The sequence below is a fragment of the Balaenoptera musculus genome, chromosome 1, assembly GCF_009873245.2.
Source record: "Balaenoptera musculus isolate JJ_BM4_2016_0621 chromosome 1, mBalMus1.pri.v3, whole genome shotgun sequence".
NCBI lineage: Eukaryota > Metazoa > Chordata > Mammalia > Artiodactyla > Balaenopteridae > Balaenoptera > Balaenoptera musculus.
The window spans coordinates 125,563,949-125,581,536 of NC_045785.1; the positions used below are offsets into that span (position 1 = coordinate 125,563,949).

At 38.1% G+C, this 17,588-nt stretch overlaps 1 protein-coding gene and 1 pseudogene across 1 annotated transcript in view; both read right to left on the bottom strand.

Annotated features, from left to right (window-relative positions):
* Positions 1 to 4,905: 4,905 nt before the first annotated feature.
* LOC118887514 lies at positions 4,906 to 4,988 on the bottom strand (annotated as a pseudogene).
* Positions 4,989 to 5,723: 735 nt separating this feature from the next.
* F5 (coagulation factor V) overlaps positions 5,724 to 17,588 on the bottom strand; it is a 90,462-nt gene continuing 78,597 nt past the window's right edge. The window contains 8 exon segments of the mRNA XM_036843773.1: positions 5,724 to 6,229; positions 7,955 to 8,137; positions 11,000 to 11,151; positions 12,393 to 12,537; positions 14,769 to 14,924; positions 15,519 to 15,622; positions 16,463 to 16,534; positions 17,418 to 17,534. Coding sequence (XP_036699668.1) covers positions 6,086 to 6,229; positions 7,955 to 8,137; positions 11,000 to 11,151; positions 12,393 to 12,537; positions 14,769 to 14,924; positions 15,519 to 15,622; positions 16,463 to 16,534; positions 17,418 to 17,534 — 1,073 coding nt within the window. The 3' untranslated portion in view covers positions 5,724 to 6,085.

The following is a 17,588-nucleotide window of genomic DNA, read 5'->3' on the forward strand; positions in this document are numbered from 1 at the left end:
CAAAAGCTAAGAGAATTCAGCACCACCAAACCAGCTTTACAACAAATGCTAAAGAAACTTCTCTAAGCAGGAAACACAAGAGAAGAAAAAGACCCACAAAAACAAACCCAAAACAATTAAGAAAATGGTCATAGGAACATACATATCAGTAATAACCTTGAATGTAAATGGATTAAATGCCCCAACCAAAAGACAGACTGGCTGAATGGATACAAAAACAAGACCCATATATATGCTGTCTACAAGAGACCCACTTCAGACCTAGGGACACATACAGACTGAAAGTGAAGGGATGGAAAAAGATATTCCATGTAAATGGAAATCACAAGAAAGCTGGAGTACCAATACTCATATCAGATAAAATAGACTTTAGAATAAAGACTGTTACAAGAGATAAGGAGGGACACTACATGATGATCAAAGGATCAATCCAAGAAGAACATATAACACTTATAAATGTTTATGCACCCAACATAGGAGCACCTCAATACATAAGGCAAATGCTAACAACCATGAAAGGAGAAATCAACAGTAACACAATAAGAGTAGGGGAGTTTAACACCCCACTTACACCAATGGACAGATCATCCAAACAGAAAATAAATAAGGAAACACAAGCTTTAAATGACACAATAGACCATATAGATCTAATTGATATTTATAGAACATTCCACCCAAAAGTGGCAGAATACACTTTGTTCTCAAGAGCACATGGAACATTCTCCAGAATAGATCACATCTTGGGTCACAAATCAAGCCTCAGAAAATTTAAGAAAATTGAAATCGTATCAAGCATCTTTTCTGACCACAACGCTATGAGATTGGAAAGCAATTACAGGAAAAAAACTGTAAAAAACACAAATACATAGAGGCTAAACAGCACTACTAAATAACCAAGAGATCACTGAAGAAATCAAAGAAGAAAAATACATAGAAACAAATGACAATGAAAACACGACAACCCAAAACCTATGGGACGCAGCAAAAGCAGTTCTAAAAGGGAAGTATATAGCAATTCAAGCTCACCTTAAGAAACAAGAAAAATCTCAAATAAACAATCTAACGCTACACTTAAAACAACTAGAGAAAGAAGAACAAACAAAACCTAAAGTCAGTAGAAGGAAAGAAATCATAAAGATCAGAGCAAAAATAAATGAAATACAAACGAAGAAAACAATAGCAAAGATCAATAAAACTAAAAGCTGGTTCTTTGGGAAGATAAACAAAATTGAGAAACCCTTAGCCAGACTCATCAAGAAAAAAAGGGAGAGGACACAAATCAATAAAATTAGAAATGAAAAAGGAGAAGTTACAGCAGACACCGCAGAAATACAAAGCATCCTAAGAGTCTACTAAAAGCAGCTCTATGCCAATAAAATGGACAACCATGAAGAAATGGACAAATTCTTGGAAAGGTACAATTTTCCAAGAGTGAACCAGGAAGAATTAGAAAAATATAAACAGACCTATCACAAGTAATGAAATTGAAACCATAATTTAAAATCTTCCAACAAACAAAAGTCCAGGACCAGATGGCTTCACAGGCAAATTCTATCAAACATCTAGAGAAGAGCTAACACCGATCCTTCTCAAACTCGTCCAATAAATTGCAGGGGAAGAAACACTCCCAAATTCATTCTATGAAGCCACCATCACCCTGATACCAAAACCACAAAAGATATCACAAAAAAAGAAAATTATAGGTCAATATCACTGATGAACATAGATGCAAAAATCCTGAACTAAATACTAGCAAACAGAATCCAATAGCACATTAAACGGATCATACACCACGATCAAGTGGGATTTATCCCAGGGATGCAAGCATTCTTCAATATATGCAAATCAATCAATGTGATACACCACATTAACAAATTAAGGAATAAAAACCATATGATCATCTCAATAGATGCAGAAAAAGCTTCTGACAAAATTCAACACCAATTTATGATAAAAACTCTCCAGAAAATGGGCATAGAGGGAACCTACCTCAACATAATAAAGGCCATATATGACAAACCCACAGCAAGCATCATACTCAATGGTGAAAAACTGAAAGCATTTCTGCTAAGATCAGGAACAAGACTCTCACCACTCTTATTCAACATAGTATTGGAAGTCCTAGCCACAGCAATCAGAGAAGAAAAGAAATAAAAGGAATACAAATTGGTAAAGAAGTAAAACTGTCACTGTTTGCTGATGACATGATACTATACATAGAAAATCCTAAAGATGCCACCAGAAAGCTACTAGAACTAATCAATGAATTTGGTAAGGTTGTAGGATACAAAATTAATGCACAGAAATCTCTGGCATTCCTATACACCAACAACAAAAAATCAGAAAGAGAAATTAAGGAAACACTCCCATTTACCATTGCAACAAAAAGAATAAAATACCTAGGAATAAACCTAAGGAGACGAAAGACTTGTACTCAGAAAACTATAAAACACTGATGAAAGAAATCAAAGATGACATAAACAGATGGAGATATATACCATGTTCTTGGATGGGAAGAATCAATATTGTGAAAATGACTATACTACCCAAAGCAATCTACAGATTCAATGCCATCCCTTTCAAACTACCAATGGCATTCTTCACAGAATTATAATTAGAATTAGAAAAAAAAATTACAATTCATATGGAAACACAAAAGACCCCGAATAGCCAAAGCAATCCTGAGAAAGAAAAATGGAGTTGGAGGAATCAGACTCCCCAACCTCAAACTATACCACAAAACTACAGTAATCAAGACAGTATGTTACTGGCACAAAAACAGAAATATAGATCAAGGATACAGGATAGAATGCCCAGAGATAAACCCACGCACATATGGGCACCTAATTTATGACAAAGGAGGCAAGAACATACAATGGAGAAAAGACAACCTCTTCAATAAGTGGTGCTGGGAAAACTGGACAGCTGCATGTAAAAGAATGAAATTAGAACACTACCTAACACCATACACAAAAATAAACTCCAAATGGATTAAAGACTTAAATGTAAGACCAGACACTATAAAACTCTTAGAGGAAAAGATAGGAAAACACTCTTTGACATAAACCACAGCAAGATCTTTTTTGACCCACCTCCTAGAGTAATGGAAATAAAAACTAAAATAAACAAATGGGACTTAAAAGCTTTTGCACAGCAAAGGAAACCGTAAACAAGACAACAAAAAGACAACCCTCAGAATGGGAGAAAATATTTGCAAATGAAACAATGGACAAAGGATTAATCTCCAAAATATACAAACAGCTCATGGAGGTCAATATCCAAAAAACAAACAATCCAGTTAAAAAATGGGCTGAAGACCTAAATAGACATTTCACCAAGGAAGATATACAGATGGCCAAGAGGCACATGAAAAGATGCTCAAAATCACTAATTATTAGAGAAATGCAAATCAAAACTACAATGAGATATTACCTCACACTGGTCAGAATGGTGATTATCAACAAATCTAGAAACAATAAATGCTGGAAAGGGTATGGTGAAAAGGGCACCCTCTTGCAGTGTTGGTGGGAATGTAAATTGATACAACCTCTATGAAAAACAGTATGGAGGTTCCTTACAAAACTAAAAATAGAACTACCATATGACCCAGCAATCCCACTACTGGGCATATACCCTGAGAAAACCATAATTCAAAAAGAGATATGTACCACAATGTTCATTGCAGCACTATTTACAATAGCCAGGACATGGAAGCAACCTAAATGTCCATCAACAGATGAATGGATAAAGAAGATGTGGCACATATATACAATGGAATATTACTCAGCCATAAAAAGAAACAAAATTGAGTTATCTGTAGTGAGGTGGATGGACCTAGAGACTGTCATACAGAGTGAAGTAAGTCAGAAAGAGAAAAATAAATACCGTATGCTAACACATATATATCTAATCTAAAAAAAAAAAAAATGGTACTGATGAACCTAGTTGCAGGGCAGATATAAAAAGATAGATATAGAAAATGGACTTGAGGACATGAGGTGGGAGGGTGAAGCTGAGGCAAAGTGAGAGTAGCATCGACATACACGCACTACCGAATGTAAAATAGATGGCTGGTGGGAAGCAGCAGCATAGCACAGGGAGATCAGCTCGGTGCTTTGTGATGACCTGGAGGGATGGGATAGGGAGGATGAGAGGGAGGCTCAAGATGGAGGGGATATGGGGACATGTGTCTGCATATGGCTGATTCACTTTGCTGTGCAACAGAAACTAACACAGTATTGTGAAGTAATTATACTACAATAAAGATCTATTTAAAAAAAAAAGGACTGGCAGCTTCTGCTTCCTACCTCTTTTTTTTTTAAATTAATTTATTTATTTATTTATGGCTGTGTTAGGTCTTCGTTTCTGTGCGAGGGCTTTCTCTAGTTGTGGCAAGTGGGGGCCACTATTCATCATGGTGCGCGGGCCTCTCACTATCGCGGCCTCTCTTGTTGTGGAGCACAGGCTCCAGATGCGCAGGCTCAGTAATTGTGGCTCACGGGCCCAGTTGCATCCGTGGCATGTGGGATCTTCCCAGACCAGGGCTCGAACCCGTGTCCCCTGCATTGGCAGGCAGATTCTCAACCACTGCGCCACCTGGGAAGCCCCTGCTTCCTACCTCTTGAACACACTTGCTTTTGGGAGCCTCTATCACCCTTTAAGAAGTCTAGATCACTTGTTGGAGACACCAAGTGAACAGACCACATGGAGAAGCCATGCAATGAGGAGAGAATCTGAAACTACTTGGAGAGGGACAGAGGACCAGCTGTCCCAACAGTCAGTTGAGCCTCCTGATGACTCTGGCTACAGTCACTGTCTAACTGTAAACTCACTAGAGACCCCAAATGAAGCCAGCAGTAAAACCACCCAGCTGTGCCCAGTCAACCTACAGAATCAAGAGAAATAATAAATTAGTGGTTGTTTTCAATTAGCAATAATCGCGCCTCGGATAAACCTCATTGGCTACAATACTGCCACTGCACAAAGCTTAGTGGTTGTTTTAAGCACTAAGTTTTGAGGTGGTTTGTTCCACTAAAGTAGATAGCCTCACCAGTGAGTCTCTCCCATGTGACTTAGAGGATACCAGAAGGCTCCTCAGTCTCAAAATGTCTGTAAAATCATTAGATGCCAAGTTCCCAGGGAAGGGAGTGCTTGAAAGGGGAAGGGAGAGGTGGAGGCTGGGGCCATAAAGAGAAAGGCACTGAGAGAGAATTTCAACTGTTTGCCACTTTGGGCAGGGGCCAGTTCTAGCAAGAACAGCTGCATTTGGGCCAAGGGTTTCAACGCTCTGTATTACAGGTATTCACTTTCCTGTAGGTGAGCCTGTGTTTTGAAACAGTGTGCCATGTACTACCAGCTAGAATGAAGCCAAGGTTACATGTTCAGCCATCCCATGGTTATTTTAGATCTGTTCTATTAATGATCCCTAACCCTGAACATCAATATACGCAATCAGTCCCAAGGGAGACCAGGCCAGATTCACAAGTCCAGAGGGACCACTGAAAACATGCTTACTTGTATCTTTACTCGTGGAGGGTCAGAAAAATCATTATCATGTCAGTAAGACAGAGTATTTTAAGCACGTGTCGTTTCATATAGTAAGACTTTTTCTGTCCACTGTCAAGAAAAACAAACCATTTAGAAATACTGTTTGTTTCCTATACTCTTAAATCATAGTTTCTTTAAAGAAAAATATAAGAATGAAAGTTATCCGGGTTTATAAATGATTTAATAGAGTAATATCTCTTTTATTAATGTGTATAGAGTTTGAGAACTATAATGAAGAATGTTAACTACATGAATATTTCTTTATATAGCATTTTTAATCAGTGAAAGATAAGCCTTTTCTTGTTGGTTCTTGATATTTTCCCATCTATACTCAAATTAATGCAGAGATAATAGTCATCATCTTACTTAGTGGTTATAAGGAGTTATAAAGGTTTCACATATAAAATTTTATTCTCTAATAGAAAAAAGAGAAATAGTGGAAAAATTTTAATATTTAAAATAGCTCTAAAATACATTGTCCACTCTAAATGGCTTGATATCTTTGAGTCCCTCCTATCTTTTAGAATAATCAATTCTATTAAATATCACAGCCAAAGAGTTCCAGGCGAAGTGCAATGCTTTGATTCCATGTTTTAGGAATGATGCGTATAAACCTGGAAATGACTGGTGGGTTGAAAAAGTTCTTCGCATGTCCTTTGATATTATTATTTCCTTCGAAAATCTGAAAGCAAAATATGAGAAAATCTTTAAGGATGGCATAATGGGTGTAAAAATCTTATACCTGAAGGTAACATAATATTGTATATCAACTGTATCTCAATTTAAAAAACTTATACTTTTTTATCCTTTTAGTTCAAACTGTGGGCATTAGTGAACACATACAACATTATCACAAAGATGATCCTCAATCAATTATGAACTCGCACTCCAGACATACCTCTTTAGTGATATCACCTCATCAGTGATCTGAGTTGAAACAGGGAAAAATAAAGAAATCTGATACAGTGCTGTGGAGCAGCTGCAAAAGCATATCTGCCTTTAGCCCCTTTGTAGCTATGTGACTTGGAGCAAATTACCTATAGTAACTGATTATCCATTTCCTTATTGGCAAAACGGAGATAATAAATTTTACCTCATAGAAGTTGTTGTAAAGATTTTAAAGAGTATGTAAACATATGACAAGTCTTTATTAAGTGCCAGATAATGGGCACCAATAAATGGTTAGCTATTACTAACTTTTAAAATAAAATGCATCATGTATTTTTATTTATCCTTTTTGGTCATATGCCCTATATCATCAACTAAACTGTGTTTTAGGTGCGTTTTCTGTCATCCCCAGCAAGTTCCCCAAGATTTACACGCATCAGAAGCTAAGTCACTATTTGTTTATAAAAATGATTTTTGCCCTACTCTGAGGATATCTTGATACAGTGAGAAATAAACCAAACCAAACCTAACAAATAAACAACCCAGGGGTTTAGAGAGAAAGAGATTCAAATCCATTAACTGAGATTAAGTGCTGAGCCCATGGTGAGCGTAAATGTCCATCCCCTTCTCCTGTGTTGCCCCTCCTACTGGTTTCAGCCCAATTCCCATTCCTGGAATATTAGGTTCATCTCCTTAGTTTTGCCTCTGGTAGTATTTTAAAACCGTATAACTAGGAATTTAGGAGTATAATGGAATAGTTCATCTTGCAGGAAGTTAGTCTCCTCATCAGGAAGGATAACAATTGTTTTAATGACAATATGACACAGAAAGGTATATGGCCATGAGTATGTGATCAGCCATGAATAACAAGTACATCCAAGCTAATGCTAATATGGTAGAAGGTTTTCTAGACCCCTGTTACAGACTGTATGTTTGTGTCCTTCCAAAATGCATATGTTCAAACCCTAATCCTCAATGGGATGATACAAGGAGGTGGGTCCTTTGGGAGATGATTAGGGCTAGGATGGGGGTAGGGCCCTCATGGCATCTCTGTGTGTGCACGTACCAAGGAAGGCCATATGAAAGCACAACCAGGAAGACTGCCCTCACCAAAAACCCGACCATGCTGGCACCCTGATCTAGGGTTCTAGCCTCCAGAACTGTGAGAAATACGTGTTTTTTTGTTTGTCACCCAGTCTATGGTAATTTGTTATACAGTCCAAGCAGGCTGAGACAACCCTTTCACCATCTTTCTCAATCAGAGCTAATTAAACTTCACACCGGCCCCTGCTGTTTTTGTCCTCATTCTTTGATAGGTGGCTCAGTCAAAGCAGAAAGATAGTGTGCATGGTCCCTGTCCCAAGACCAGCTACCTACAGAGCTAGAACTTAGAAGACTTAAAGAGTGATGCATGTCAGTGCATGCTTATCAAATACAAAGAAGGATTTGCAAATTTGAGGTTCTGTTCTCATCACAGCAGTTTTCAAATTATTTTCTTTTTGCCAAGATACCCCTGTACCTTGTCCACCAACGAGGATTTCTCTCTGTAAGGTTTCCATTCAACTCCCTGGTCACTGTACTGGATGGTGTAGCTCTTCACATACATTTCAGAGGACAGAGACTTGCAACCCTGTGTTACAATCGCTGTTATCTTCTTGATTTTGAGCAGATCAATTTGTAACCACTGATTGTTGTTGTTTGCCTATGAAAATGATTAGAACGTTAAAACCTTTGCTTTTTTAGACCAAGATACTCAGAAATGCACTGAGCTGGAAGGATTTCTTTTCTGTCTCATCCCTGAGGATTCCCTTTCTCCTAGAATCCTTCCCTGTTCCTTCTTGTTTATTGTCAGCAGGTTTATAAACTTCTGGAATATTTCACACATTGTACAACAGTTATTTGTTTACTTGTGTTCCTTACCCTTTGAGGGCAGGGACTTAGTTTTGTTTTCAGGTGTTCACCACGATGTATGGCCCACAGATGGTGCTCAACAAATAAATACATTTTATTTGAGAAAAAGTATTAAATTGCTAAATTACCTGTAAATATTTTTCTCTTAAGCAAGTTTATTTAAATGCTACGGTGATATTACTGAAGAGTTATCTGAGAAAGAATTAGATAGTATCCTCTCTCAATTTAACTTATTTTAGAAAAGCCCCACTTTTCTTTCCATTGCTAATGTCCAATAGGAGAAGTAGTCCAATTTCTTCTTTTCTGATATTTCAAATAAATGTTATATCTGAGAGACCTAATAAAGCTACACCCAGGGCTGGATATGGCATAGTAGTTATCCTGTCTCTGGCCTAACAAAATGCCTAATTTGATGATAGGCGCTTGGAGGAAGAGGATCAGAAAGACTAATTGAGTTTTAGAGCAATCTGAGATTAATTTTCATCTTTGGGAGGTTTATCATGCCCCATAGTCTCATTCAATTCTATGTGAAATAATGAATATTGATATATTTTCTCAACATCACTCATATTTGCATGTCTGTATGTGTATATGTGTATACACATATGTATGTATATGTGTAGTCACATGTTGTATTTTTAAAGCAAATTAATTGAATTAAAATGATTGTATTAGATAATTTTGGTTAATTTTGTAACACCCTCTAGTGACATCTGGTGGTGTTTTAGTGTGTCTTCAAATCAAGGTTGTACGAGTGATACAGAATGCATATAGATAGCTAGGGGAGCTTTGTAGGTGTAAATTTTTTTTGGAGGCATCAAAGAGGTAGAGACACTTCAGTCTGCGTGCATACCTGCATATGTCTGGCTTAGATTTTCCACCTCTCTAAAGAAACCCTATACAAGACATTTCATACTATTGAAGGTTAAGTGAAACAAATAGTTTTGACCTAAAATTCCAGATTTAAAATGACAGCTTTAAAAATTAAAATTAGACTTTTATCTTTGCAGCCTTTACTATATCACAAAAGTAAGAGCAAATTATATAGAGAGCAAAATTTTTTTAAAGGCTGTAAAACGGAGGGTGGGATGACAAGGTTACACCATGAACAGGTCTAAAGGGCCATCTGGGAAAGAATTGGTTGATACCCTCTCTCTAATCTTTTTTTTTTTGGCCGCGCTGCGTGGCTTGCAGATCTTAGTTCCCCCACCAGGGATCAAACCCAGGCCACCGGCAGTGGAAGCGGAGTCCTAACCACTGGAACGCCAGGGAAGTCCCTTTATTTTAGTTATATTTATTTTATTTTATTTATATTATAGAAATTAAATCAATATAATGTTACATAACATTATTACTTTTATTACTTTAACTTCTGTGGGTCTCAGTTCCCCCCTTTGCAAAATTGCAAAATGAGGTGCTTGGGTTGCTTCAAATGGTGCAAGGAGCATAGATCTGTCTATCGGGAGAGTGGGATTCCTGATTCTGCCGCCAGGCTAAGCTAAAATTATTTAACCTCTTTTGCGTTTGGACTTAAAAGGAAAATCTGGACCAGATGCTTTGTAAAACCCTTTGCCTTTCTAACATTCTGTGATTCTGTGATGATCCAGAAATGAGTCTCAAGGCACAGACATAGTTGCCCAAGACTCTCTGTATGGGGCCCAGATAGTCTCTTCTACTTGCTCCCCTTGCATCACGCCATTCCCTCCTCCTTTATCTGGTGGCCTGATTTAAGATTAGGATGTGGGATTCTATACAGAGTCCAGGGAATTGGAGTGTAGCTTCCTTAAGGGAGGGAGTTAGGAGGACAGAAAATAGGGAACCTGGATTAAGTTGATTGACTGGACTGTTCTGATTTCTGATGCCATTCAGATTTTTCAGGTCAGTCAAAGAATGAAATAAATATGAGTCAATTATTAATCGTTACCCTAGAACTAAGTTACCTTAATTACTCAATGGGCTAATATCAAGGGCAATATAACTCTCTGCGAGATGTTCACAAAACTTAGATCACAGATTTATAAACCTGGTTTTGCAGCATCTTATCAGGCTGCCAATTATCTAAAGGAATGTTACAAAGTTCTGAAAAAATGAGAACAAAAAAATTTAAATGACACTCTTAAGAAAAGGAAAAATATTGCTAAATTCTGGAGAGAACAAAAAGAAAACAAGATGTTGCAGATCTAAGTCATTTATCCCTAATGGAAGTTGTCTCGATCAGGAGTTGGCAAACTATAGCCCAAGGCCAAACTTGGCCTACTGCCTGTTTTTGTAAATAAGGTTTTATTGGAACACAGCCATGTTCGTGCATTTACCTATCCTTGACGGCTGCTTCCCTGCAACAATGGCAGAGTTGAGTAGTTATGACAGAGAATGTATGGCTCACAAAGGCTAAAATATTATCTGGCCCTTGGCAGAAAAATTTTGCCCACCCCTAGTCTAAATCAAGACCACAGAGACGACAACTTCTCTCTGAGCCAAAGTTCGAGCTAAAGCTATCAAGACAACACACATCCTAGTTCTCAGACCTAGGATCATAATCTGCAGAAGCAGGAGATGATACTCTGGCTTCCCAGGCCCCCCATGTTCCCTGTAGTGAGGGCCTATACTTTCTTCTGAAAGGCTGAGAGAATTCCATTTGCAGGGGACATTTCACCTTGGCTTGCCAGGCATTCACACGGCCCTGGGCATTAAGACGGGCACAGAAGGGTTCCCAGTAATCTCCCCACCAAGATTTTTTAAATGAGGAAGCTGTGATTTGCTTGTTTTCTATCCTTCCACTTTCCATACCCAGTGGTGTGGAGCATCCTGTCAAGAAAAAAGTAATGGGATTAATTATATACCACTGATATTCCTTGCATGGCATTTTGTACTTCAGAGGAGACAAGAAATAACATTACTGCTAAGTAATGACAAAAACAACCATCACAGCAATGAACATTTATTGTCCAAGTGCTAAACCCTGTTTTCAGGCTTCACATGTATTACTTAATGCTCTTAAATATCTCCATTTTATAAACGAGAAAACAAAAGCACAGCAAGAAAAAGTAACTTGACTAAAATAACACTGCTAGAAGAATCAGAAACTAGCTTTGAGCCCAGGCAGTCTGACATCAAATACCATGTTCTAAACATCTAAACTCATTTCCCTCCTTCAGTGAGTCATGGAACCTTTGTTATATTGTTTAAATATGTCTTTATTTTGCCTTCCTTGTTGAAGAATATTTTTGCTGGACAGGTGTGCCTGTATATTGATCTCCCTACCCCCTCAGTCCTTGAGCAGCTAGGTGGTGCCTAGATCAACCAAGCCCAGGGTGGATTGCTTCATTCTTTTACCCCAGACTGTGAGACAGATATTATATTTTATATGTGCTTTGAAGTGAAAAAATTTGGAAAGTACCACTTTAAGAGTCAGAGAAGAAGAATAGTTGATAAAATCCTTAAGCATCTTGTTATATATAGTAGAATTTTATTATGGCCATTTATGGTTATCTAGAGTTATTTATACCACAGGTCACATTACATCCCCTGAAAAATAGAAGCTTACATAGAAAAGGCTTGGGTACCTACACAGAGTGTGAAACAGAATACAGAGTTCAAGCAAGGTTTCAGGAAGTTGGGAGGCAGATTTATATTTCAAAAACATTCACTGAACACCTAATATACGCCAGTAATGTTGCTAGATACTTTTATTACATTAAAGTCTGAGTGACGTGGCTGGAAGACTTTGGAAGAGTCAGACCTAGTTTGACTCTCAGTTCTTATTGAAAATGGGCTGATGGAGGTCATTCTTCCCTAGGGCCCTTCCTTAGAGGGTCAAGGCAGTAGCCATATGACCCAGGAATTGTTCAGAGAGCCTGCCCTCTGGCTGGTAGAACCAGTCTCAGTCTAGATCACAATGGGAGTTTACCTGACTGGAAACTCTGTTTCACAAAGGTTTTTCTAGGAGCCTAAGTGAAGAGAACTAAAAATTCTACCCATTCTCCCATACCCCCCAAATCTTGATTTTCTGAGTGGCAGCTAGAAAACAATGCATCTGTGTTCCTTACCATTAACCTCGCAACCTTGCAGCTCCAATCGAAGGGCAGGTTTGTTATAGGATTTAGTTGGAGAGATCCTAATATATCTAGCCACAACAGGTGGGTCAAACTGATTCTCTTTTATTGTAGAGGCATCCGAATTGCCATTAAAATACTAGAGGAAGAGAGGAAAATTTAGTTACATAACAATTCTCTATAAAGTGATTTTATAATAAAATTTTCATCCAATTTCATATTGTAATATTAAGTTTTCATGTAGCCTGAATCAAATTAATTTGGTCTTAAAAGATAACTGGGAATACTTCCACTTCAGGAAGATGGTATACTTTGCCATATTCCTTTTGCTAAGTACAACTGAAAACATAAAAAGACTCTGAAAGGTGGAGAAAAGGCAGACTGGCTAGGGTTCTCAGGACCCAAGGAACAACACAGTGGTGAGTCCCCTGGGTTTTCTTTTTACTGCATATACAGACTTATAAGTAAAGAAGCCAGGAACCAGGAAACACGAATAGGTGCAGACAAAAAAAAAAAAAAGAAAAAGCCAGCAAAAGCCTTCTTTCTCTAGCCTCAGGATCAGAAAAGAGCAGTCTAGCAAGACAGAAAACTTTTAGATAACAATTATTCTACTTCAAGCCAAACATCATAGAATAGAAAACACTGTGGCCCCTTTCCTACCCACAGCAGCAAAGGCCAACTGGGGAGCCTAGACTTCCATGCTCATGAGACTGTAAGGAGGCACCCCAACACCCTGACTGGGGTTGTGTCAGAGAAAGCCAAATAGAGACCCAGGATCTTCATCTCTTCCAGCTTCTAATAAGGCTCCCACTCCTGCAGTGTCAGTGGATACCATCCCATCCCCACCCAGCAGCAAAGAGGAGGGGTTCCAGCTCAGGTGTCAACAGAGGAGGCCAAGTAGGGAATGGACTTTGACCTCTACCTGGCAGTAAGAGGCTGTGCCCCATCCCATTTCCCTGCCAGAACAGTGTCAGGAAGAGCCAACTAAAACAAAAGAGCGGATATCAGTAATACTGAAAACAGAAAAACAATAGATAACAGCAATGAAACAAAGGGCCAGTTATTTGAAAAGATTTTTTAAAATTGGCAAATCTCTAGCAAGACTGACAAAGCAAAAAAGAAGAGATGCAAATTACCAATATCATAAATGCAATAGACAATATCACTACAGACCCTGCAGACATCAAAAGGATAAGAGAATACTACAAACAACCCTTACACATAAATTTAACAACTTAGAGGAAATGGACCAATTGACTGAAAAAACACAAACTATCCAAATTCACCCAATATGAAATAGATAATTTGAAGGGCCTGTAACTATTAAAGAAATTGAATTTGTAATTTTAAAATTCCTAGAAAACAAATCTCCAGGTCCACCTGGTTTTGTTGGTGAATTATACCAAATGTTTAAAGAATTAACACCAATACTAGATTATCTCTTCCAGAAAACAGAATAGAAGAGCACACTACCTAATTTATTTTATGAAGCTAGTATTACTCTGATATTAAAACAAAAAAGACAGTATAAACAAATAAAACTACACACAAATATCCCTCATGAACACAGATGCAAAAATCTTTAAGCTATGGAGTTTAACTGTAATTTGTGTACTGTCTCCAATACTGATTGGTAAGAACCATAATTTAAGATTTTCATGATCTATTCTAAGGTATAGTGCAAATAATTTATTATTAGATATAGCTAAATGATAATATAGAAGATAGTAACATAGTAAATGATTTACAGAAAAAATGAAACTGATTCAAGGTTATCAATGTAATAATGGTGGACTGACTCCTTGCATTCAGATAGCTTTCTTTGGAGAGGGGGGTGAGGGAGAAGGGGAAGAATTAGGGCTGGTATAATTGGGTCATTGGGAATAAACTGGCTGAGCCCCTGGACAATCCAACAGGGGAAAGTCACTCCTCAGGCATGGCAGCAAAAAAAATAATGTGAGAATCACACTGCCTCAGAGCAACACTACTATTTCCTTCAGTTACACTGAAATAAAGAACAAAATAAAATGTAAGAGTTAGTAAAATCAAAACTCTTGGTGGCCAATTTTTAGCATGAGCTCTTGAAGGCACAAGACCAGATATTCTACCCTACTGCATATCATCTGCCAATCTGAGAAGTCTGGGTATTTAGTTTGATTATAAAGAGATTTTTTTTTTCAAGTTTTATGAAGTTTTGAAATTTCAGAAGTCAAGCTTATCCCTCCAATTTGTAATATATAGACACGTCATTTTACCACCTTCCTCCATAAGACACTAAGAAAGCCATTTGTATTTATAACACCCAGAAAGGTATTTTAAAAAAAGATATAGTAACCCTAGGCTCAGGAAGAAACAACAATGCACACAGACCATCACGTTCCTAGTGCTGTTCCCTTTGAAAATCCGCCAGTTTGTCCGGTCAGAGCTGTAAGCCACAAAGAACTCGGTGGTGTAGTAAGACTTCAGGTAGTGTTTGGCACCTTGGGTCTGGATCCCTGTGAACAGGACTTCCCTTTGCATGTCTACCTGCAATATAGAAAAGCCACTAAGCATAACCATCCTTGTCAACAAGTCACACACTGCCTTAATTCATTGTACAACTAACCTTCTTTAGAAAAAAGAACCAACACCTAACAAACTAATAAAATGGCTAGGAGCAATCCGTATTGGAGCACAGGGTACCTGAACTTGAATCCAAACTCAACCACTAACTAATGTATGTGACATTGGGAAGTTAGTTAATCCCTCTGTACATTAGGTTTTTTTTATCTGTAAAATGGGATATTACTAGAAATAACCTCATAGGGTCCATTTTGAGTATGCAAAGTACTTAGAATGGTGCCTAGCACCTAGTAATTGTCATTTCCCCTAACAACATTGCAAGAACAACAAGAAGAAATTATTAAATCACTGTCATTTTTATTATTACAGGGAATCCCCTGGCAGTCCAGTGGTTAAGACTCTGCACTTGCTCTTCTGAGGGCCTGGGTTCAATCCCTGGTCAGGGAACTAATATCCCACAAGCCACGTAGCACTGCCAAAAAACAAAAACAAAAACAAAACACCGCACATTTTTACTATTACAGTAGCAGTAAATATTATCAGGTTAATAAGATATACCTGGATCCAAGGCTTAGGGTTAAATTCTGTTGAAAGTTTTTCTGCGATCCAAGCATTATATGATCCACCATTGTTTAGTCTTGCTAATTTGGGTTCCCAATAACCTAAATCCAAAGGAAGAAAAAAATTTATTCTGAATTAAAAAAAACAAACAAACAGAAAACACCATACAGCTAGCAATTTCTCAAGTGAGTTTAGTCCCAGTGGAAAACCAGATTCCTAAAGGAACTTCTGTTGCAATTAGGAGACCAGGTAGTTGACACCGGCCTCAGCTACTAAGTCAGTCCCTGATGATGAAATCTTGGTTTCAGGCCTGTGCTTGGACAGCTGTCAACTACCACCCACCCCCTTTCTTGCATATAGGTCATATTTATTTTTTCTCAGTTACGGTGATGTGGTTTCTGCCTAGTGTGCCTGCCTAACAGAAAGACATGGGAGGAATTTATGGGAGCCTCATGATCCCTTACAATTGACCTTTTGATGTTGGGAAGGGTTTGAGGCAGAGAGAGGAAACTTAGGAGGAGTTCCTGATACACAGTGGGTGAACAAAAAATTTCTTGAACAGATGCATGGTTGATGCAGCAAAGGGCTCTATTAATGGGGACTGTAATACCTGGCCTATAAGACCCTGTGAATCTGGCTAGAATATTACACGGGTTAGTTCCATTGACATCTTACATTCTGCAAAAAACAGAGTAATGAGTAATTTCTGCTTAGAAAATACATATAACAAAGTAAAATTTCCATGGTTAGAGATTACTGACCTCTAGGGGGTCAGTAATTAGATATTTTACTGCTGTTTTACTGTGTTGTGGTAGAGAAAAGCCTAGAGAGGAGCAATGGCCCATGGATTCAATAGGCAGCGTTGTCATGTACAGTTTTGCAGGCCGTATACAGCACAATTGTAGGAGGCGCCTTTTACAGGCTATGACGCTACTACTTACCCCAAAACTCAGAAGCCTTGATCTGTGAATCAGCTATGAGACCAGTGCTTAGTCCCATTGGCATTTTACAGTCTATAAAAAAATAGCACAATGAATAATTTTTGCTTAGAAAGTACATATAATAAAGTAAAATCTCTATGGCTATAGATTATACCTCTAGTGGGTCAGTAATTAGATGTTTTCACCTACCTGTGTGGCACTGACTTAAATATGTCTGACCATAAAATCGTAAATGTACTAGCAAGAACTGGTACTTTAACTGAAATTAAAATTAGTGACGCCCTAGTGGAAGACAACTTATCCTGAAGTGCAAATACTTTTTAAATTGATTTCCATCTGTTTGTATCTTAAAATAAGCCATTTTACAATATTAAGTACTATCCCTCATAAGACTATGTTCTCAAAAGTTGACCTGAAAGTTACAATGTTATTTATATACTGATCAAAGAAGGGAATACTAGCCACTGAACTATCTGGATGTTGACACAGTGCTTGGTACTCAACAGGTGCTTAATAAGTGCTGGCTTGCTGGCTGGCTGGCTGGTTGGATGGACAGACGGATGGACAGATGGAAACTGTGTTTCTCCAATACTGAAATGCCAAGTTCAGTGACCATCTCGGTCACAGTTGAATTCCTGGTTTCTCTCCCCTCCTCTACTCCGGGAGTCTGGAGAATTTCTTATGTTCACTTCCCCATAGATCACAAATCATGAAGGAGGATGCTTTATATTGGTTCCTCAAATGAGAGGAATGCCTTTGGTTTGAACCATTTGGCTTAAAACTGATGTTTGCAGTATAGTCAGACTATAGGTCAGAATAAAAGAAATTACTGCTACAGATTACGCCTCTGTTATGTCAGAGTTCTCAGAGTTGAATATTTCCAATCTAAAAATTTGTAATATTCTAGGGACAGGCACTCTCCTGCTAAAAATATAATGTGGCTCTTGGATGATACCTCTGTCTGTGATGAGAAATGGCGTTTGCATCCCTGCTCTCTGGTTTTCTCCAACTTCTGTGTCTAGGAGCCACCAGCCAGGTTTTGATGCCTTCATTTCAAGAGTTTTAAATGAACCTAAAATAGAGAGTAAAGGACAACATTGCATGCACAAAGATTAACAGGTTAACA